This window comes from Abramis brama (genome assembly GCF_963993115.1).
Source record: "Abramis brama genome assembly, chromosome: 5".
Taxonomy (NCBI): Eukaryota; Metazoa; Chordata; class Actinopteri; order Cypriniformes; family Leuciscidae; genus Abramis; species Abramis brama.
Genome location: NC_139967.1, coordinates 26,712,947 through 26,738,307, shown reverse-complemented (window position 1 = coordinate 26,738,307; position 25,361 = coordinate 26,712,947). Strand labels below are relative to the sequence as shown.

The following is a 25,361-nucleotide window of genomic DNA, read 5'->3' as shown; positions in this document are numbered from 1 at the left end:
AACAGGAATCAGACAATTGTGCATTGATTGTGCCCTCTGTAATTCCACATAAATATAGACTATATATTTCCATTAATCCTTGCACCTATACAACAACAAAATGATGGTCAGGTTTTCATTAATCGTTAGTTGTGCTAAAAGTCTGGAAACTGCTATTACATTCTTAGATTGCCATTTGTGCACTGAGACTAATTGAATATACAGCTTGGCTTTTTTTTGTTTTTTGTTGAACATTTTGATCCAAGTGGATAAAATCAAGTTTTGCTGCAGCAGGATCAAATGAAACCATTTCTCTGCTGTTTGAGATTAAAAGCTAGGAATGACAGTATTGGTTGGAAATTGTCAACCCAACAACATTGTCACATCTTTGGTATTTGTAAAAATAAGCCATGTTCTGAGCATGTCTCCACATTCAAATAAAGAGAGTGTGAAAGAAAATAATGGATTTTTTAAAAAAGTTTTTAGTTAGTTTTGGTTATATACTTTTTGAAAGCCACATTATGTTGTGAACAGAAATGATGACTCAAACACTGGCATCAATGGAACTGCTGCAAAACGTGAGCTAAAACACTTAATTAAATGCTAAAGGTTGCAGCTTAACTTAAGATATTTTTATAAGATGTTTTCAAATCTAATTCAAACATCTATTCATACTATAAAGAAGAACCTCAATCAGATCAATATTGAATTGATTTGAGCAGTTGTATACATAAAATAGAATCCTTCTGGTATTTTTATTTCCCTCCGTGCATAAAAAATGCCACTGACATAAACAAACAAGCAAAGCAAATGACGCTGTGTTGAGCCCAGTGTGGTCCAGCCTCTGGTTTTGCAGCACAATCCACGCAGGCAAAAGCGAATTTGGACCAGAAAGGCTATGATTAAAAACTGGCTGCTGTGAATATGTTGTTGGCACAGTCTATAACAAATGAGGTAGATGTGTGTTCATTATATATTTCCCTTCTTTGGTAAAACAATACAAAATAGAAAGAAAAAAAATCCAGTGATTTGTTGAAAAACAAAACAAAAAAAAAACATTTTTTTCAAGTGGCTTCACAATAAAAATAATAGAAATGAAATAAATGAGGTATATCTTGTTTTCATAATCTATTATCTGTGTACAGGTTTGCAGGATTTGTGAGGTATTAGGCTGTAATATGACTTTTTTTCTTTAAATAAATGTGATGTTGCTAAAAGCACTGAAACAGCCCAAGATTAAACATGAAATGAAGAGAATAAAAGTAATAATAAATACAACATGAAATTGTCTACTGAATCCTAAATAAAATGACACAATAAAATCCTCCCATTTCCTTATCAACAGAAAAGAGAAGGAAAAGAAATAAAAAAAAGTGTGAGCAAAAAAAAAAAAGAAAAGAAAAAAGGAGAACGGAATAAAGGACGAGAGGTGAACTCTCAAATGCAAGTGCATTGTTGAAAACTTGATGAAAATTGGATTCTATTCACAACAAAGATCCCACCTCATGATCTGATGCCTAAGATGAGCCATATTCAGCCTGTTCACGGCACATAATCTTCTTCTCAAGAGCCTCTCTTTTCTGGTAAGTACTCGAACATTTTATTCAGCTCACAGTCACACGTCACAATATCGTTTGACCCCCGACTTCTGAAACCTGTATTAACCAGTGTGACCCGTTTTTCCGTCTACTAAACCATTTAATGAACACTTAAAACACTTTGCAATAAAACCCAAGCTGAGGTGGTGGAAAATCATTAAACATTGTCGACAAGTGTTCCCCAAATAACTCACTAATCAATAGAATATATTTCGCCACGGCCACAGGCCAAAACCAGTCATGAGAGAATAAAGTACACTTAATCCTGTCTGCTTTCTTCAATATCAAGCTATACATGGCTGATCTTCCACATACGGCAAGCATTCACGATTCTCAGACTTTTAAAGATTGTGTAGATGGATAAAATGATGTTTTTTCTTTCCAAACATAAATTTAAGCAGTGATACAGTAAATAACTTTTCTCCCTGACAATTTGTATTCAAGTTAAATGGGATGTGCTTTGCTTAAAATCAAGATATTCATATTTCAGCTTGATTGAATTCATTATGGTGACCTTCCATTGTTGTTTTTTTTCTGATGGTTTGCAATGGCATTTGATATGTGTGATGGTTGTGATAAAACGGCATTAATCTAGTAGGTTGCTCTTATTCTCTTTGGTAATAGCTGATAATAGCTCTTGCTGTTTAATTCAAGAATGCAACGAGTAAAGATGAAGAGGAAGGACTCCTGTGCCAAAAATTAAGGATCTGTGTAGGAAAGTGAAGAATCTTGCTTTGATGCAACATTCAAGCAGGCCAGCGCTCAGTCTGAGGAACATCCCATCCCCTCGAGCGTCACACCGCTCCTTGTGTTCATGGCATTGTCACGCAATACGTTTTAGTCACTCCACAATGAATAACACGTCCTCAGAAGAACAAAATTACAAGCTGCAACTTGCTGCATATGTAAATGTAACACATTTCAAATGTGAGGCTATCAGCTGTAGGTGCTCAGCCTTTAATTTTAATGGAAGTTTTTTCGGTGATGGACACTCCTTGTCCTGATTGCAGGGGGAGGGTTAGAAAAACAGTAAAAAGTGTACATTGTACATTGAAGGAGACAGAAAAAACTGGTCCAACAGTATGACCTAAAGACCCTGCCTTATCTGACGTCGGGGGAGAGTTGAGCGAGAGAGGTGTTGTGGGCTCAAGGGGAGGTGGCTGGTCCGTGTGAGGAGGCGGTGGAGGAGGAAGAGGAGGACGGCTGCATCTGGGTGCTGAGCCCTGGGCTGCTGCTCTTTCCCTGAGAGCTGTGTTGGTGATGGACTCGCTGGCTGCCTGGCATGAAACCAATGGCTGGCTTACGGGCAAACAAGACCCCTGGAGTCAGCAGACAAATATTTAGTTCAAGTTAGATTCAAGGAATATAAACACCAAAACCACCCTCACATAACACAACATCAGCAGTTCACTTACTAGACCAATTTGTTGTTGTTTTTAAAATGCATTAAAAATATATATATTATTATGGGATAAATATTATGAATTATTTTTATTACTAATATTTTAACGCAATAATAGAAACCACATGTATAAGTCAAAAAACGTTCATCTAAAACATTTTATTTGTATCATTCTTACAAAAAACTGACAACACCCCCTTGCTCAGTCGGTTTCTATATTTTTGTGAGAATTTTTTTTAAGTAGCACAATTCTATATATGTATATTGAAGTATCTATTTTTTTGTTTAAATCCATATGAAAAAAATGTGCAGATGCTCACTAAAGAAAAGCTAAGATATTGAAAAGAGATGAAGACAATTAATAAAATAAATGACATGGTATGCTACATGAGTTTATGCTATGTGAATCAAATTAATCACTTAATTGCATATATAACAATATATTCTATCAATGTTCTGAGAATATGTGCCCAAACTAAGATAATTGCAGATATTATTATGGCAGGCAAGTAAATTATGGAATAGACATTATCAAAAGCGGCTTTAATATTTTATTTTTATGCCTCTGAACTTGTTACTGTCTGAGTTTGTCAATCTGTCCGAAGTAGACTAACAGTGCTTTGTTCAGTGTTATGCACCACGACAGCAGGATTTAAAAAAAAAAATCATATAATTTTGACATGTTAATTGGTTAAATTTTTAGCCCTAGAAAAATATTTGATCTGTATGTTCAAGGGCTGTACATCATTACAGGGAACAAACCTTCAGTGAAAAAAAGGATGCCACTTCAACTTGATCTCCTGAACTGTTCCCAGCAAGCTTATGAGCCATCTTCTGGTAATTACTGTCTCTCGCACATCAGGCACAAGCACTGTATCTAGCTAAGGCGGAGGGCCTTTCTCTCGGGCACGAAAGACAATAAGCTCCATCGACCTCCTGGCGCCCAGGCCCAATTTTAAGATATTTAACTTTTTTAACTCTATTGGACTTGCCACTTCATTACGATGGATTTTATAGCAAAGACATCAAATTGTGTGGAGGACTAAGCGAGGGGGTGCTGCTATAACTTATTGAATTTCCTGCCTGCAATTACATCAGCAAACGGCGCTCTATTTACCTGTGTAGACAACCCCATTTATTTCTATTGACATGTTGATGCTGCTAATGCCGTTGGTAGACAGGTTCAATGCAGTCTCTTGTCTATCATCTGTCAAGAGAGGAGCCAGAGAGCGAGGAAGAGAAAAACTCAATATGAGCATTTATAAAAGGAACACAAGAAGCAAGAGAAGCGTGCCACCAACTATCGGTGATAACTCATGAGTGACAGGATAAGGAGGGGTTTATTAAAAGAGTTTAAGGGGGGAGGGAGGTGATAACTGTCAAAAAGATGGGGCTTTCACTTCTCTAGATAGGGAACTGCACAGAATGTCTGTGCCATAAACATTTCTTCACTGCGATCAAACATTACACACAAAGTATTCAAGAGAAATATATCAAAAGGATAATTCTCCCTAAAATGAACATTCTCTCAATATTTATTCACCCTCGTTACAAACCCATAAGACTTTTGTTCACCATCAAAACACAAATGAAGACATTTAATGAAATCTGAGTTTTCTGTCCCTCCATCGAAAGTCTATTCACCTAAAACTCCACTTCAAAACATTCATAAAGAGATCCATTTGAATCATGTGGTTTCTTCCAAGTCTTCTGAAGAGAGATGATCATTTTATACGATGAATAGGTTTAATTTATTATTTTATTCACATATAAAGATTGATCAGCAAACATAAACAGAAGCTCAACCTTACTTGTTTGACCACAAGAACGAACCTCCTTGGTTCTTGCAGAAGCTCAAACATGCTGCGTAACATGAGAATGAACCTCATTGGTTCTTGCACATCAAGCAAGGATCATTGAGCTTCCGTTAACCAAATTGTAATGCTCTATGTAGGTTCGCTGATGTTTATATGTGAATGCAAGCCTAAATTTGATCTGGTGATAATTTCTCTTCATAATTCTTGGATTAAACCGACCGATTCATATGGATTTTTGCAAACGTTTTGAAGCATCAGAGATTTAAGTGAATAGACTACCAATGGACAGAAAAATATCTTCATCTGTGTTCTGAAGATGAACAAAAGTCTTATGGGTTTGAAACAACATGAGGTTGAGTAAATGACTGAATTTTCATTTTTGTATGAACTATCCCCTTTAAGTAGCAGACCATTAGATTCATTTTCTAAGTCAAAAAAGGGATAAAACACATGGGGATTCCTATTTCAAAAAAGTTAGCATCTGTCAGGACTTTCAGTTTTTACTCTGTCATTACTTTGAATACTTGTGTGCAGGTTACACAAAATAACCTTTAATATAATCTTTAAATTGCAGAGTATTTCTGTGTGAAAGTCCTGCTCAGCATTACAGAACTATGCTACATTGTCCCGCCATATAACGAGGCTCTTGGTTTTGTGGGTGGTATAAGAGTAACAGTCACGTAGAAGACAACAAAACATTACTCATGACCAGCCTGCAATCATGACACACTGTCATTAAGTGATGAAGGTGCACTGAAATCATTAACATCAGACAAACGGCCCGACAGAAATCACTTTTCTTCATCAGTAAAGTTTCACCATTTATTCACAACTAATTAAATAGATGTTTGTTTTTTGAGAACGTCTCAAACTGTTATCATTCTCTTTGACACAGGAGACACCTTATCATAGTGTCATAAAACAAAATAAAATGTGTCATTCATAAACAATTATTCATAAATAAAATGTTTTTCATAAATTCCTTCAGTATTGTTTTGAGAATGTCTCAATCCTCTCTCATAGGTGACCCTTATCTTAGTGTCATAAATAAATAAAATAAAAATGTGTCATTCATAAATTATTCATCAATAAAGTGTTATTCATTAATTACCTCAGTTTGGTGAGGGAAAATTGGAAGGTTCATGTTTTGTCATGCTATGTGTGGCAGTCAAACCCGAGGGCTGATCCTTACTCAGCCTAGAGTAAATAAACTCTTCTGCCCTAATCTACATTATTTGACCCATAATGCCCTCTCTCATCTCACTATTGACTAAGTCCACAGGATTTTATGGGTCACTCTAGGGCAGGGATGGGCAACTTCGGTCCTGGAGGGCCACTGTCCTACAGAGTTTAGCTTCAACCCTAATCAAACACACCTGAACAAGCTAATCAAGGTCCTCAGGATTACTAGAAAATTACAAGCAGGTGATTTTTTCAGGGTTGGAGCTAAACTCTGTAGGACAGTGGCCCTCCAGGACCGAAGTTGCCCATCCCTGCTCTTGGGAAACACTTCACTTTACTGCCATTTATATTATATTTACACACAAGTTTGTGTCTTACTTTTTTTGACACTAAATAAAAATAAAGAGATTTTTTGTAAAAACATATACAGGACAAAAATGAGAGATGAGAAAAAATGAGAACCATCTTTGGATTCCTTGCCCCCACCTCTGTTGTTCAGTTTGATGTTCATGGGTAGCTGGGTTGCCATGGCGAACAGATTCTGCTGCAATGCATGCTGCATTATCCTCTGCTGCTCCTCTGCCATGAGCATCACTTTCTTCTCCGGTGGCTCTCCAGACTCCAGCTTCTCCCGTAGCTGCTCCAACGCGGCCGCCTGTACAGCCGCTGCAGCGGCAGCCTGAGCCGCTGCAGCCTGGGCCGCACTGTGGTGGCTGGCCAAAGACACAGGGATGCCCACCCTGTTAGTCAGGCAGCTGGACAGCATTGAGTCCTCTGTGGGGCAAGATAGCATCATGAAGTCTTTGTATATGCGACTATAAGACAGTACTTCTCAAATATTTTCAGGTGGCAATACACTTTTAACAGAAAACCAAAAATAGTGGACCACCTAGTGGTGGAAATAATTATTTGATCCCCTGCTGATTGTGTAAGTTCGCCCAGTTACTAAGAAATTAAAGGTCTATAATTTTTATGGTAGGTTTATTTTAATGAATAGAGACAGAATATCAACCAATAAATCCAGAAAAACACATTATATAAGGTTGCAAATTGATTTGCATTTGATCGAGTGAAGTAAGTATTGATCCCCTACCAACCAGCAAGAATTCTGCCTCCCACAGATTGGATATGTGCCCATGTGAAACACAGATTAGTCCCGTCACTTTAAGAAAGTACTCCTAATGTCAGCTCGTTATGTGTATAAAAAACACCTGTCCACAGAATCTGTATCTTCCATTCCAACCTCTCCACCACCATGGGCAAGACCAAAGAGCTGTCAAAGGACATCAGGGACAAGATTGTAGACCTGCACAAGGCTGGAATGGGCTACAAGACCATCAGCAAGAAGCTTGGTTGGTGAGAAGGAGACTTTAGTTGGTGTGATTATTCAGAAATGGAAGAAATACCAAATGAAAAAGCAATTGCCCTCGGTCTGGAGCTCCATGCAAGATCTCGCCTCATGGGGTAAGGATGATCATGAGAAAGGTGAGGGATCAGCCCAGAACTACACAGGAGGAGCTTCTTAATGATCTCAAGGCAGTTGGGACCACAGTCACCGAGCAAACCATTGGTAACACACTACGCCGCAATGGATTTAAATCCTGCAGCACCCACAAAGTCCCCCTGCCCAAGAAGGCACATGTAGAAGCCCGTCTGAAGTTTGCCAATAAACATCAAATGATGTTTATAACCCCAAGAACACCATCCCTGCAGTTAAGCACGGAGGTGGAAACATCATGCTCTGGGGCTGTTTCTCTGCTAAGGGTGCAGGACGACTTAACTGTATTGAGGGGCTGATGGATGGGGCCAATTTACCATCAAATCTTGGACGAGAACCTCCTTCCTTCAGCCAGAACACTGAAGATGGGTCGTGGATGGGTCTTCCAGCATGACAATGACCCAAAACATACCGCCAAGGCAACAAAGGAGTGGCTCAAGAAGAAGCACATTAAGGTCTTGGAGTGGCCTAGCCAGTCTCCAGACCGTAATCCTATAAGAAATCTGTGGAGGGAGCTGAAACATTGAGTTGCCAAGCGACAAAGAAACCTTAAGGATTTTGAGAGTATCTGTACAGAGGAGTGGACCAAAATCCCTCCTGAGATGTGTGCAAACCTGGTGACCAACTACAAGAAACGTCTTACCTCTGTGCTTGCCAACAAAGGTTTCTCCACCAAGTACTAAGGCATGTTTTGCTTGGGGATCAAATACTTATTTCACTAACTGAAATGCAAATAAATTTATAACCTTTATATAATGTGTTTTTTTCTGGATTTTTTTGGTTGATATTCTATCTCTATCCGTTAAAATAAACCTACAATAAAAATTATAGACCCTTAATTTCTTTCTAAGTGGGCAAACTTACAAAATCAGCAGGAGATCAAATAATTATTTCCCCCACTGTAAATCTTGGGGAAAGTAGCAACTCCTTGAAACATTTACCATTATTTCACAGGTAGATGTTAGCCTGATAAGGCATTATTGCATACAGTACTTCTACCTGTTCCTATAGGTCAGTATTTTATGTAGTGTACAATTTACCCTTAGTTTACCATATATCTTTAAATAGCCTCACTTTTGCGATGGATAATTTTGCCAGGCTGCTGTTTCACATTTATTTAATTTTCTGCTACTTTGAGCTAATGTAAATATGAGCTGACTTTTCACTATCAAAGAAGTTAGACCAAACACTTACATAAAAAGTATAACAGTTGAGAAAACAATGCAAAAGCAATGCAACACCGTCTTTAAAGGGTTAGTTCACCCAAAAATGAAAATTCTGTCAGTAATTACTCACCCTCATGTTGGCTCAGGCTCACTATTGGCCAGCATCACACGCATCACATACATGACCAGTGTCGGCCAATAGTGAGCCTACGTTCTGACGTACAACCCAGAAGCTGTTACACTACGTGAACTCACTCAGATGCCCACACAGAAGAAAATGAATAGTTAAATAAAGTCGTTATTTTTTTTATTTTTTTTTGCGCACAAATGTATTCTCGCTGCTTGATAAACTTAAGGTTGAGCCACTGTAGTCACTTGGACTATTTTAACAATGTCTTTACTAACTTTTCTGGGATGGCAGATATTGATTACCTAGCAGCCTATGAAGGAGTGAACCAGCTCTCAGATTTCATCAAACATATCTTAATTTGTGTTTCGAAGATGAGCAAAAGTCTTACGGGGTTGGAACAACATGAGGGTGAGTAATTACTGACAGAATTTTCATTTTTGGGTGAACTAACCCTTTAAATCATGGTAATATTTTGAAATATTATTATAATTTAAAATGACTGTTTCTATTAAAATGTAATTTATTAAAATGTAAATTACATTTTAAAATGTAAATCCAGTGATGGCAAAGCTAAATTTTCAATTACTCCAAGTCTTCAGTGTCACATGATCCTTCAGAAATCATTCTAATATGCTGATTTGCTGATTTTTATCAATGTTGAAATCAGTTGTGCTGCTTATTTATATATTTTTTTTTCCATGATTTGTTGAATAGAAAGTTTAAAAGAACAGCATTTATTTGAAACAGAAATCTTTTTTTAAAATGATAAAAAAATATGTATATGTCTTTACTGTGACTTTTGATCAATTTAATATGTCCTTGCTGTAAAAAAGCATAAATCTTATTATGGGTGTAACGTTACATAAAACTGATGGTTCAGTACGGTACAGCAAAACTAAACATAAAATTGCTTTTTTTTTTATTAACAGTGATTTACTTAACAAATTGTGTCTCTGTCTTTAAATTAATTCAGTTATAAATAAAAGTTTCTTTTAAGGATAAAACACATTTCTCTGCTAATGCTGTAAACTATATAGGGAGCCATTAACTGCACATTACTATAATATTAAAGGTTAACAACAGCCCAAACTTTTAGTTTAAATTCAGTTGCAATTTATTTTTAGATACATAATCAACACTCAAATAACAACAAATTGTAAGCAAACATGTAAACTAAGGCAGTTTTTGCATTAACTTCTAAATTTAATTATATGTTTTTACTCCAATTCGTTGTTGAAATATAATCATTTACACACTGGCTGTCATTTTCTTGACAGACATTTGAAACCTAGATTAAATAATCAAGACACCACTAACAGGTTATGTAAAATATAATGATTATATAGGCTAAAATAGTGCATATATTTAGCGAAAGATTTAATTTCTCTAGCTGAATAACAAGCTGTTGACACTTGCCTGAGGTAAATGTAATGCTACATTGGATATTGTTTACAAGCTGTTTTATCTTGTCAAATTGCCCCTGACAGTTAGACAACATACGCTTTTCGGCGCAAATGAGAGCAGCTTTCTGGCAGAGCGGGAAGGAAGGATTTGAACAGAGAGATATAAGGCGCGGCATGTTAAGAGTGTTTTGGATTGCATAAAATAATAAAAGAAAAGAACAAAATCATGGTGAGTGAAGTGGTAGACAGTAGAAGAGGCGATTGGGATGATTTTTGATGAAACTTGGGAGGCGGATGGCCGTTACTCTTTCTTGCATCTTAGCATGTGGTGTGTGCATGTGTATGTGTGTGTGCATTTATATGTATGCATTTGTAAATGTGTGCGTGTATGGAAAAAAGTCTCCTAAATGAAAACTGTGCATCCCAGTGTCACAAAAAAGACTTTTATATATGTATTATAGTTCATTTTTCAACTTTAAAGTGTTTCTTTTGTTTGTGATTTTTCAGATTTTTCTAAATAAATGTCTAAATTTTGTCTATTCAAATTCTATTTACAAACTCACCACACACAGTAATGGCCAATAACTGTAATTTATTGAAAGCCATCTTTTTTTCTGAAAAAGATGACACCTTGCACTTGAAGACAGCACATTGTTTTAGAATTTTACAGTCAAAAAAACAAAATATGTGAAAAACACCTATTTTAGCTTCAGGTTCTAAATGGTTATCTGACATTAATTTTAATACTATAAACCTAATACTTTAAAACTGATTCTATAATTATTTTTTTATGTAAAATGGTTTTGCAAATGGAAAGGACGTTGCTCAATCTGAATAGAGCTTTTTATTCTACACATTAAGATTTAGAAATAACATCCCGACGGGGAAGTATAAGTATGACTCAAGTCATGCATTAAGCACTGAGATCTATTTAAAGCTGCTTTGTAAACACTATAAATACTATCAGATTTGTAAGGGTCTTTGATCCTTAAAGAGTTGCGTGACTTGTCCTTTTCCATATGGGCACATTACTGAATCATGAAGCAACCCATGTCCCTTTGTGTTTCATTGCTCCTGCTGTTGTGATGCGGAAACTGGCAGAGTGGGCAAGAGGAAGTCCTGCAAGCTGTTTCCTGTCTGCTGTGATGACCATTCACGTCAAAGCGTGAGTAAGAAGTGCACTGTTATTGTGTAAGAGAGATGACTTCTCCATTGGAGGATCTAGGTTGTAATTTAGATGGTCTGCAATAACATTCAATTTCCTGATGATGAATACCATTTTTCTTTCTCTTTCTTTTCAAAAATCAACAATTAATATAATACTATTAGTTTTAGTTGGTTTATAATGGTTAGATTATACCTCATTTAATTTTCATTTATTATTTTATTTATTTCTCCTTGATCTATATTATTTCATTGACACAGTAAAGAATTATTGTGCAAGGGAGGAAAATAATGTATGTTCAGCTGTATTGTTAAAAATACATTAAATTTCATCTTATTATTAAAGTATTTCAACAGAAAAAAAAACTTTTAAGTAGTAACAGAAGTATGTTGTGCAAAATGGAAATACAAGCACAAACACAAACACATACCATTCTTGATAACAGAGGTCTGATTCAGGTGCCCGCCGTTGGGCATGCTGGGCATGCTGATGTGGGGCATTTGGAGTTTGGGGGAAGACAGCAGTGTGGGGGTGCCCACAGGGGAGTAGTTGAAGAGGGTGGAGCCATAACTCTGTCTCCGCCCTTCACGACGATTGCTGTCGATAGCTGCCTGAAGCTCCCCGGGAGAGCTCAGTCCCCGCTTTTCACATTCATAAGGATAGAGGTACTTCATATACCTGTAGAGAACAAAAGACAGAACATGAAACACGTTCTGTGATGTACAACCCAATCACAATGACACTACAGCTAATAAACAGTAGGGGTGGGAGAAACAAAAAATGTATTCTCCTATGCATTGCGATTTTCTCTTAATCGATTCAGAGAATTTAACCGCAGATGCGAGATGGCACTATGTGAATGTGTCTATGTGTCGAAAAGGTTGAATTACAAGGGTAATCGTGAACAAATACATTTAAGATTGAAAGAATCAAAAAAAATTTAGATCAATAATCATTTTGGAATCGGACTGCGAGATGCCTAAAGATTCACACCTCTAATAAAGTGTTTGGACGCTAAAGTCACATTGAAAAAGATATGAACGTCATTGTATTAGATGCACCGACCGACCGGCCAGGGACCGGAATCGGACGTTTTTCCGCATGACTGGCCTGAACCGGTGACCGGCCAGTCTCACATCTTACCGATTCTGAGCCAGTCCATTTTGTTGCCAGCGGCACAGGCAATAACGTCAGCTGCGCGTTCTCGCTCTCTTCTCTGACGGCAAAGTGACATACACACACATCTCCTCTCACTCACTTGCTCCGATTAAATAGTGCTTGTATTACGCATAATTTTACAAATTCCCGCAGATTTCGCGCTCACACCAAAGAGCGTGCACCACTGATCTATACAAGTATCTCAGTCTCAAGCAGTTTGTTAGTCACAAGTACCAAAATGAGAGGCTTACTGCACTTAAATGGTCAAATACACACAAAATGATGTCAAAATGCCCATTTTGGCAAGTATTCAGTTAAACACAGTCAGTTTTGAAACATAATTAGTTGAGAAAGATAACGCATGTTGTGTAACAGTATACTGGATCCGTGCACAAACTCTTAAAGTGACAGCAGCCTAATATTCCTGCTGCTGTCTGTCATGTTAATAAAAGAACAAAAGACAAAGAAAATCACTCTCTGCTCTTGACTGAATATCTTGTGTAACTAATTGTAAGCATTAATCTGTATTTAATTTTTTACAATGAAAACTAACCAGTGTTATTTCACATTTGATTACATTAACATCTGAAGTATTTCTTACCTGAATATACTGTATACCCACTTAAAAAAATCTCTTTTTACTCTATTGCATTTATTTGTGTTGTTGTTTGAAATTTGTTTATTTGTTCTTTTTATTACTGTCTTTTTACTTGTTTTTTTATTGAAATAAAATTTTGCATTGACAAAAAGTAGATTTTTGTTTGTATATACTGTCAATTATAGTTTTTTGAAAGAAAATCGGAATCTGCAAAAATCGGTATCGACAGGTTATAGTTACAGAACAGAACTCATCTTAAACCTATGCATGTTCACCCAGATATCATTGAAAAACTTAATATAGAGGTCTTGCTTAAAGAATTCATCTGCATTACTCAGAAGCACCAAACAACATTTGAGTATCAAAAGGTAAGATGCAGGTTTTTGCGCTGCCGCCGAGTAGTGAAATATACAGTGTTTTTAACATTTATTTTTAATCATGAGTTCTAAGAAAGCTCATATAACTCTGTCCTTGTTTATTTGTATGTTATCTGTATCTGTATGTGTTATTTGGGCCGTTTAATATTAGGATTTTGTTTAAAATCCCCCACCGCGGCACTACCCCGCAACATCAGGCCCCCTGCACCTCCCTGATAAAATATGTTCCCACTGTATGCACAGGTGTAATAGCAGAGTAACCAAAGGTGTAGTTCATCACATTAACTTTATGTTCCACTAAAAGCTGACAGAAACAGAAAACTTTTGTCTTTCTTTTCGAACAGTATATCTATTGTTTTAATAGTCACCCTATTATATATTTAATGCATATATTTACTGTCATTTACATTTTTGAAAATAAAGGAGGGGGGAACACTACACCATAATGTAGTGAGTGCACATTCTTGCTCTCAACAGTGCTGTGAAATCTAGATTTCCTGCATTCCTCTGTTTACATAACCTTTTGTTTTGTTCAACAACCTTTTGTTTGTTCAACTGTCTACATAAAGAGCATTTTTTAAACAGGCTCATAACTGTTTTAAACATTTATAAGAAAAAAGAAATATTTCTTAAACACCAAATCAGCATATTAGATATGATTCCTAAAGGATCACGTGACACTGAAGAATGATGCTGAAAATTCAGCTTTGCCACCAACAAATTACATACAGAGAAAATGGTTATTTTAAATTGTAATAATATTTTACAGTATTGCTGTTTTTACTATATTCAAATAAATGCAGGCTTAGTTAACATAAGATACTTCTTTCAGAAGCATTAATAAATCTTACATTCCCCAAATTTTTGAATGGTAGTGTGTATCAATATATCAAGAAACTCCCCAAAATGAATATAATTTCAATACATTTGTGTTATATATTGTGTTAGATGAGGAAACCACTGGATAAACAAAAAGCAGCTTTAGAAGTTAATATATTGTCTACACCAATGCATTTTGCAATCAAGTGTGTCAATGTGCACACAGGGATGTGGGTTGTTCACACAGGAGTCTGACATATTTTTAAACATGGAAAATATATTTGGCCACTGTGTTGTTTTGTGTTTTTAGATTCTTCCACCATGAATGCTGCATTTGAAGTTAAATAGCGAGCCCTAGTCTTTATTAAATTCACAATGTGCTGATTCAAGAAAGCGCAATACTTACACAGCATTATTGTTCGCTTGATGGATCTCAATTTTGCTGAACAAATGTAGCCTATCTTTGTAAAACCTCTTTCTAACTTTTACCAAACACTGTAAAATACACAGTCTTCACTCTCTCTATTTTAAAAGCAGATAATTAAATTGGACAAGATAGACAAGAATCAACTGGCAGTTATCAACAAGTTGCTCTCGTCTGAAGTTATCTCACTCACTGTGTTCGGAGGGTGAAAGCCGCGCTGGTGATGGAGGTAGGGAGGTTCAGGCCTTTGGTAATCTCGCGCCATATTTTCTTATTGATGACTTCCACTAAGCCGCCTTTTTCGGTGACAAGCTTGTAGAGAGTGTAGAGATCCAACACCTGCTTGGCCATGATAGGAATCCGATTCACTGGAGTCCCTGCAGGAGCCAGGGAAAAAAGCACAATATCCACAATCAATGCCATTAACTCAAGCTTATTGACGAGCCTCTCGGCCGCTTATAAGGCCAATCAGTCAGGCATAAGTAAAACGTCCGACAGCTTCCCACTCCACTTAGCAAAAATATCACTTTTTGCCTTCAGTCAAAGTCACTGTTTCACCACCAGTGAAAAGAAAGATTCTGGCTTCCATGGCTTCTTATTTGTAGAACGAGTGTGTTTGTAATAAGAATAAAATCTCAATTAGTAAAAATTATTTCACACCGTATAGGCTGATCAACTAAAAAAACATTTACCATGATCTAATAAGTACCATAAAGCCCTGTAGTTGGAGATAATCATTTTGACAATAAACAGCAAATGGCTTTTAAAAATAAGAACAAAAGTTGCCAAACATCTAAACTCTCAGATGTCGATGCTTAAACACTGCTCTCCTTCCAATTGCCAGTTCATTTGCTGAATGAAAAAAAAAAAAACCTTGGTGATAATTTGTACTCACGATTTAATGTTAGGTTGTAATGTGTGAAGAGGATAAGCCCTTTGTGTGCATCTGAGACCGCCTGACCTCAAGATAATTAACCTGTATTTTGCTGATAGAGTTCTATTGTGCCCATTGGATTTGCCATAATAGCAATCAATACGCAGAGAAATATAGAGCAAACAACAGCAAGCCAAGCCACAGTCTGAAAAGAGCAAGGAGAGCAGAGCTATGGTCTATCAAGGTAAAAACACATCAATTAAGACTTGTAATTACGGCTTCATTTTGCCTCTCTGGCATGTGAACTAAGAGACACTATTAAAACTAAAGATTTATCTGCCTTCTCTCTGAGACAATGCTGGCATTAGATCTAAAGTAGCACAAATGTCTAAAACAATCGATTGATGTTTCTAACTTCTCCTCAAACTGACCACACAAGTCACTGAAGTAAAAGTAAGTATCAAGGGTCTTGATTTGAAAAAAAAAAAGAAAAAATTAAATAATTGTTTAGAGCAGTTAGTCTTCTAATAATGATCCAACACAATACCAACATTTTTATTGCACAGAAAAAATAAAGAAAAGGTCTTTAAAATCACACAGAAATGTATTAATATTAATAGAATATGACATAAAATAATAATTAATTGAAATAATATTAATCTCTGCAAAGAACACTTTATCTATATCCACTATATATCCCTTTATCTGTTGCAAGTGACATTTTGAGTGTACTGTATGTATATACACAGTAGTGGCTAAAATGTATGTATTTTGCCTTCATTCAAACATATTAAAATGTATTAAAGCTTTTTTAAGCTTACTGCATAGTTGTGCTAAGAGTGTAAAACTAATGTACGCTCTCTGCTTTCAATTGTTTGTGATAACACAATGAAACATGCAAAATTGTGCGGACTTTTTTTTTGTTGCTAAAATGAGATTCAAAGTTTGTACTCATTATTCCCTCCCTATAATTCAATCAATCACTGTGGCTGGCTTTCACTATATCATTAGACATTATTTTGTTGGTTTTAGTGAAAATGGCCAAGAGGAAGGAGCTGTCCTCTGCAACCAATGAGGATAGTATCAAGAGTGTCAAAATGCCATTGATTGAATTTCATAATAAAATGGACAGAATTTGAAAGCCGAGACTTTGTTTCTTATCACAAGTAACAAAGCACAAAGCTCTTTGCGATTATTCGATGGGAGGCCCACTACAAATAATGTTTGGTCAAGGGAAAAAATGGGCATCTGGCAACCCTGGCTTGAACTACGGGTCAAATAGAGCCTGCTTTTATGTTGTTGTTGTTTTTTAATTGTTAATGCATTATTGTCTTGTTAACTTGCCCTAAATTCAACACAACACACATTTTCTTCACACACAGTACGAGTTGCAGTCTGACACGTTTTTCCACCCCCTTTTGATTGATAGGATATAATCGGCCCTGATCATCGGCTGTTTTTAATGGCTGATAATAATTGCTTTTATCGGCCGATCCCGATTACTGGCCGATAAATCTGTGCATCTCAAGTATATATATATATATATATATATATATATATATATATATATATATATATATACACACATGCTTTATTTCCTGAAAGTATTTTTTGGTAACTCTTTAGTTTAGGGTCCAATTCTCACTATTAACTAGTTGCTTATTAGCTTGCATATGATTAGGATATTGGCTGTTTACTTATAAAGCACATATTAATGCCTTATCCTGCATGACCATATTCTTTTTCCCTTAATCCTACCCAATACCTAAACTTAACAACTACCTTACTAACTATTAATAAGCAGTAATTAGGAGTTTGAGACATACGTCGTAGTTAATAGTTAGTTAATAGTGAGAATTGGATCCTAAACTAAAGTGTGACCCATTTTATTTCAATGCATTTTTTGCATAGTAAAATAAAACCCAGATTTCATGATAAGCTAGTTTGCCTGTTAAATACCTCAACCAAGTTTAGTGTGCTCTTCATCCCAATTCAACAAACTCCTTATATTTTGATGGTTTAATTAAACTTGTATGGTAATTAAAGGCAAATATTGTACAAATATCCCCTTCGGTCATCACTTTTGGCCACTACTATGTGTATATATGTACGAAGTTAAAACACAATAATTCACAAATAATTATTTATTCCCATGCACAAAAGGCCAAACGAAATGAGGCTGGAGCAATAAATAAAACCTGACTATACAAAAGCCACCTTTGGACTGAATCTAAACCTGGATAAGCGTCTTTAAAACAAGATTTACGAGCGCTCGATTTCCGAGGTGATGTATTCATCTCCTCTGGTCCCCTGAATAAGATGCAGTGAATAAAGGCCAGTACAAGCTTTTGTCATCCCTAACAATTTGATCTGCTCATGCATCATTATGACAATGAGTGATTATGGAGTGCAGAGAAACACGTTTTGCCAAGCTCACATAGCTGCCTACTGTTAATTGCTCACTGGCTAAAAAGGTTTAATTGAAAATGTGCTGAAGGCAATAAGCCGGTGTTGGGGCCAATCATCTATGTGGCTGCCTTCATCAGCAGTCTGCGTTTTCATCATTCACTTCAGCCAGATAATGGAAGGACAACGTGTCTGCGATTGCTTGCTCTTCCGAAGCATGAAATGAAGGGCTAATTTGTAAACAGAACGGTAGAAAAAAATCTTTATCCATGTGTATAAAACAGGCAAATTGCACTGACCAACAAGCTTGAGTAAGTCCTCTATGATGTGTTTGTCATGAACAGTAGGTAGCTTTACATTACATTTATTCTTTTCGCAGATGCTTTTATCCAAAGTGACATTTAAGAAACACTTCACGGTTTGCAGTGTGTGTGTGTGTTCACTACTCACTGCTCCTAATGTGTTAAATGCAGAGGACAAATTACGAGTATGGGTTACCATACTTCACGTCATGTCACCGTCACTGTCTGCAAAGGCAAAGGGGCCTAAGGGGCCAATTAAAGGTTTGCCTATATTCTTTCCATTTTATTATAAAAAAAATGTCAATCTTCTACCTAGGTTAAAAAAATGTTTCACCCTTTGTATTGTGCATTAATAATGAGGTTCTATACACTGTAAACAAACGTTTTGCACAAGTTTACATAGACAAACTGAAAAGAAACACTTCATAAAGTGGCCCATTGTAGTTAATAGTAAGAATCTAAATCTATATTTTCATTCTAGATTATCTTAGCAGAATGGCATTTCCACACACTTCAGGGTTGTGCTTTGAGAGTGTTATCAGCCTGACTTCCTTCCAGGTAAATTAGAACTGAAAATACGAGTGAAACTAAGGTTGCTTTCACACAGGCAGTTCAGTTTCGAAACGGGGCATGGTTCGCATGAAAAATGGCAAATGTGAAAGCTGTCATGCGCACCGGGGTACCGAACCCGAGGCTACCTGAAGGAGGCGGTCTGTGTTCGGTTGCTTTGCGTTCGCGTGAATGTGAAAGCAACATGGACTCGGGTTTGCACAAGTAACCTGCGCATGCGTTTTAGCCAATGACGATGTATTTAGTTCAATAAAACACATACTGTATAAGGGATGATGGTGTTGATGATATACCTTGGATACGAGCGAGAGTGAGCCTGCAGTGTATTCGAGTATGGCGAGTGCAATCGGGGCAGCAAATGAATGGCAATCCGCTGTCTCCTCTAAAGATTCAGTTTGCAACGCACATACAGTAAACCCAAGTGTAATTTACTCTGCTGCATATAATAGCACCAAATTAAAAACAAACAAAATATATTGACCATGTTTTGTTTTCTATTATGCGGCGTGCATGTTTGTAATGACGTAAGATGAACGCAAATGCACCAGGGTTCAATAGAATCAAGTTGAGTCAAGTGTAAAACCAGACCAACACTGCGGGGGGCGCCGGGAACAATTGGCCTCGGACCGCAGCGAACGTGCCCGGTGAGAAAACGCCCTAAAAGACTTGTTCTTCAAGTGGCCTTTCATTCTCTTCATTAGTATTTCAGGTAATTATGAAAGCGTCAAATATTGATTTATTCAAAAGAAAGTGCTGATGCTGCCCTAAGATGTGATCAATTTATTGTTGCCTCCCTGTGGGAATCATGAATCAAAGTGGGAATTTATCAGTTTACAATGGGCAATAACACTCGCATTGTTCCTATTGCTTAAAGATCAGGGGTCGTAAATGAGCCCATCACTCCAAGTCTCTTCCACGATGGATGTATTTATTCTTTAGAAGCCATCAAGGCAACTTAAAAGAAAAGGATACAATTAAGTGATTTACATCAGTTGTTTAAATCTCATTTCTCTTCATATAATGAGACAACCATAGTAGAGCTAGTGTCAAACAAAGAGGGTTTCATAGCAGCAGCACCATAAAACAACAGTCTGTTTCTGAAAACTTCTGGAATCACATGATATCTCCATTTTGACAGAGGTATAATTTGCAGTACACGTTTCATTTACAGGTCTTAAACAGCTGGTCATAAATACTTCTCTCTATATAAAGCTCTCTGGGGGGAGCAGGGAATATCATCTACATTCTTCCATGAGCGGAGTTAAACACAGGACTGTTTGTGTTGAGCTGTGAAATAGAGGCAGCCATTTTGATGTGAAAAAAGATACGCCATCTCAGTACACACAGGGGCTTGCGACAAACGATTCGTATTTGACAGGTTATGATTGATGATGGCAAGGTCCGGGGGACACTGGGAAGGCCAATGACCTCTGGTCTCAGGCCAGGCCTACAGGGGACAACAGTCCTGGCACGAATTCACTCGCAGCGGGGGAGAACCTTTCGTGTATTGGTTTTTAATGTGTTCCGGACACATAGTGAAGCTGAGAAGATTTCAACCAAAGTTTTCATTTTCTTACTATCGTCAAGCTGTTACTTGATCCTGTGATGTGGAACTTCTTTCTGGGAGGGAAATCTTTTGCTTTGGAAACATTTTGCATTTGCAACTATTAAAAATTCTCTCTAACAGGAAAAACAGTAATATTGTGAAATATTATTACAATTTCAAATGTTTTGTTTTTAAATATATTTCAGAATGTAATTTAAACTTATGATGGCAAAGCTAGATTTTCAGCAGTCGTTATTTCCATCTTCCATCTCACATGATTCTTCAGAAGTCTTTTTTTTTAATTATCAATGTTGTGGAAACTGTGACATTTTTTTCCAGGATTCTTTGAAAAATATAAAGTTCAAAAGAAAAGCATTTATTTAAAATAGAAATATTTTGTAACATTATAAATAACTTTACTATCACTTTTAATCAATTGAATGCATCCTTGGTGAATAAAAGTATTAATTTCAATCACTTAAATTTTGGCTGTTCCTTAGACACAGTTATTGTATGGCTTAAAAATATAGACTCATTTGGATTACTTTTCAGGGCCATTTGAACTACTTAAATTACATTTTCTTAAATATGATAGCTCTAATTCTTCCCTTACTTTATTGGTAAAAAAAACAACAAAAACATGAGGGTAAATGATGATAGATTTTTCATTTTGGGGTGAACTATCACTTTAACCCTCAGAGAGTCTTCGGTCACTTCTGACCGAAAAATTTTCTGTTTTGAATTTTAAAAAATCACAGCTTCATCGGAAGGTTATGATACTTGGTGACTTTTATGGCATTAGGTATGTGTATGCAAAAAAAAATTGAGGTCATGATCCGAGCATGCTAAGTGGTCGTAAAAAAAATAGTCACACTCAGTGCCTTCGGTCAAAAATGACCGACCCATAGGAAATGAATGGGAAATTTACAAAAACACAAAAATTCTCTGAATTTTTGTCTGTACAATCTACAAATTGGCCACGATTCTAAAAAAAAGTACACCGCAGTAAAGGGGTGACACTCTACAACATCAAGAGTGCAAAAAATTCACACCCACCCACACACACACACATAGAAACACACTTTTATACACATACACACCAATAAATTCAGATTACAAAAAATCTGTTTTGAATTTTTAAAAATCACAGCTTCATTGGAATGTTACGAAACTTTATGACTTTTCTGGCATTAGGTATGTGAACACAGAAAAAAATTGAGGTCATGATCCGAGCATGCTAAGTGGTCGTAAAAAAAATAGTCACACTCATGGTCTTCGGTCAAAAATGACCCCCATAGTAAATGAATGGGAAATTGACAAAAACACAAAAATTCGCTACAAATCGGCCACGATGCAGAAAAAAAGTGCTCAGCAATGAAGGGGTGAAACTCTAAAACATCAAGAGTGAAAAACATAACATAATTAATAATTATAATTAATATATATATATATATATAATTAATATAATAATTATTAAAATTATTAAAATAATAATTAATAAAATGTTATAAACCTTGGCAAAAAGTATTATTTGAGAATTTCTAAAAAAATACAATCAATCCACATCTTAAAAGTAAGTAATTTGGTCCAAAAACAACTAGAATTCACAAGCATCTCCATTTAGAGCTATTACAGGCATCTAGTGGTAAACCCATGCAATAACATGATTTATTTAATTTTATGTTTAATAAATTGATTTATTTTTTTATTTTTATTTTTTTTCTGAAAGCCTAGTCTCTATTTTAACCGAAAATACCGCATAGAAAAATAAAAATAAAAAATAATAATAATTAAAAAAAAAACATTATTTTCAATGGCAAAAAATGGACTATAAATATTGCATAAATATTAATAAGTTCAATCAAATTGTCTCAAAATACTAATTTAAAAAGAATAAATATTATAGAACAAAAATAAATTGCATTGGTTTTTACTGGGATGGAGGAAGTTTCATTTTTAGGTGTCCGGTCACTTCTGACCGGGAAGGCACTGAGTGTGACTGCTAAACGAAGACTCTCTGAGGGTTAAGATTTGCTAGAACCATAAACTGTTTTTAATAAATGTTAAAACTCAAAATTGTTGCATTTTAGATATGTGCACAACATTCTGTGCCAGTCAACAAATATGACATTATTCACACTGCATGTCAAAATACTTTTAAGATGCGTGTCCTACTTGTATTCTGAAATCTTTGCTAGGTTGAAGCTCAGATTGCACAGTAACCAATACTTGTCAACGATCTAAATATGAACTTGGTATCACTGATCATTGACCTTTCCTCTATTATACTGTACTGCAAAAATGTACCTACCAAAATAATGGCAGGTGGATCTTTGCATCCAGTCATTAATCTTGCTCATGTCAAACACACAAAAAAAAATCAGGCTATTGATCGCTTTACAGACATTTAGTTAATATGCAAATTTAAGAGAGAACTGATGACAACAAAATGAATGGCCATAGACAAAAAGAGTAAGTGAAAGCCCTAAAGCAGAGGTTCAAAGCCTTTTTATCAGCTGAAACCTTAAGACATTAATTATTTACTTGTATGCCCTGATATTTTTAGTTATGCTAATCTATCAATAAATATAATGAATTTTAGACATGCATGTCTACAAATGTTACTATAGTTATACAAGTGTCCATTTTTATATATATTTTATTTATATATAAAACATATTGTATATATTTATGTTTTTTTTTTAAAATTAAGATGTTTCTATCACCATCTAATCAACTTCCTGCAATATTATCAACCCCTAGAGATTTGTGAACCCCCAGCTGGAACAAAAAAACCTAAAGTAAAAGGCAAAATCTTAATCACAACAAAACCTGCCTGATTACAGAATGTCAGTGATACAGATAGTATTCGCCAGGGAAACCTGTTGTCAACGTTGTCAAAGAGCTGCGATAATAAAGTTCAGGAAAAAACTCTCAGCAAGTACAGCTTTTAATAAGAGCTGTAATGTGATATTAGCTGTTTGTGTTTTCGGCTCAAATTGCAACATGCCATTAATCTTATTCAATCCAAATATGTCTTGAAATGTCATTTATAATATGCAGTATGTCGCCTGTAATATGATCCCTACCAAATTTTAAACAAGAAAAACCACTAACGATGTGCTGCATTGAACACCCATGTCAGTGAGGGCAGCATATTTTAAAATTTCACCGGAGCAAACGATTTTGCTCTAGTACAAAAAAGTACACTCAGGATTATCAAATTATCACCTGTCCCTGTTGAAGCACACGCAGAAATTTGAAGCTCCCGAGCGAAGGAAAATGGACCTATGACAACAACGTGTACAGTCAGATCTGAGGAATTTAACCACAGTCACTGACAAAATATCCCATAGTACTACTGTAACTTTGACTTTCTGATTGCCAAAAATAACATATATCCATATGCAACATCTATGTTTAGACGGTAGGTGTAGACTTGCAGAGGCACAATCTGTTTCTATACTTCGGCCTCATAAGCCCCAGATACCCAGTGACCCAAGAACCGCCCCGGTCTATTAGCATCTACTGAGTGAACATGTATCGTGAATCTCTGTCACAGTGGTCTCATCTCAGTTAACAAACAGCTCCAACTGTCATTCACAAATCACCATAATGAGTTTCAATACTTAATATGGAGAATGTTAAATGGGAGTTCCCATTCTATTCACGCTGTCAGTGTGATAAAACAGCTATGAAAGCCACTCGGTCTTTTAACACCATGGAAACATGATTGACAACACAACACAACACAACAGTAAAACAAGTACAGCAGGTAAACCTGGATTATGTGCTGAGAGATTCATTTATAGGCAGATCCATAACATAAAAAAAGCTTTATTCTAAAACAATAGGGCAGATTTTTTTTTTTTTTTTTTTAAATTAAAGTGTCAATCACAGAAAGCATGAACTGATAGTTAAATGAATGTTTGTTTAAAATACCCCAGGTGCTTTAAAAATTGTATAAACATTTACATGTTTTATCCAATCTGTATAAAAGTAAGTGAACCCTTGCATTAGGTGTTCTATACAGATCAATACAGATTTATACATCAAGCATAAGAACAGAGGCTGATTTAATTACAGTATATTTGATCTAATGCCTGAGCTGACGGGAAGAGCTTCACTTCGCTGCATTCAGGCATTTTTATGTGATGGCATCACTAGACTGGGTGACTCCTCGTTGGCTGTCTCAGATGGATTAGCCCATGGCGCAATAACAACAGCATGAACCGTGATAAAACCTGGCCTGCATTCCTGTCATCACAAATTCAAACAGATGAGACAGAGTTAAATGACAACTCAGTCCTCTCTGTCATCTGTTGCCTCGCAGGAAAAATACATCAGATATCATGTGACCTGTGACTGCATCAAACATTAAACCAAACCACCAAGTTCTGCTAAAACAAGAAAATCTGTTGCAAAGATAGTTTGACTAGTCAAAAATGGCCACACGTGATGTATAAACAAAGTATACTACAAAAAACTGGTATGGAAACTGTGACTGCTATGGAAAGCTTCAGAAAAGATTTACTGTGTATAATACTAACTAGTATTATTTTGATGATCGATTAATCTGACGATTTTTTTACGATTAGTCGAATAATCTATTGAATTATTTTCTGATCAGTCGATTAATCCTTTACTTTCCCTAACAATAAATAATAACTGTAACTTCTGCCATTAATATTTCAATGTTTTATTCAAACATTTTCTAGATAAAAGATTTATCTAAGTGCAAAGAATTAAAAGGCATCTATCAGTAATACAAATGTCCATGATGGCTGCATTCATAGTCGCTGTTTGGGATGAACTGAGTCTTGAAATGTCTCGTTTATTCTGCAGATGAAAGTATCTGCTTGAATACATATCTGTATGAACGGACAGCTGAAGTCACAACCACATTCTGCGACAGTATCAAAAATGGCGATGTCCATAACATCTGGA

General features: G+C 36.0%; 1 protein-coding gene across 2 annotated transcripts in view; it reads right to left on the bottom strand.

Annotated features, from left to right (window-relative positions):
* Positions 1-228: 228 nt before the first annotated feature.
* Positions 229-25,361, bottom strand: part of arid3c (AT rich interactive domain 3C (BRIGHT-like)) — an 84,851-nt gene continuing 59,718 nt past the window's right edge. For both annotated transcript variants that reach the window (XM_084114254.1, XM_084114255.1), the window contains 5 exons: positions 14,910-15,093; positions 11,771-12,018; positions 6,465-6,752; positions 4,097-4,186; positions 229-2,896 (listed from right to left, as the gene is read on the bottom strand). In XM_084114254.1, coding sequence (XP_083970380.1) covers positions 2,724-2,896; positions 4,097-4,186; positions 6,465-6,752; positions 11,771-12,018; positions 14,910-15,093 — 983 coding nt within the window. In that variant the 3' untranslated portion in view covers positions 229-2,723. The remainder of the gene's footprint in view (positions 2,897-4,096; positions 4,187-6,464; positions 6,753-11,770; positions 12,019-14,909; positions 15,094-25,361) is intronic.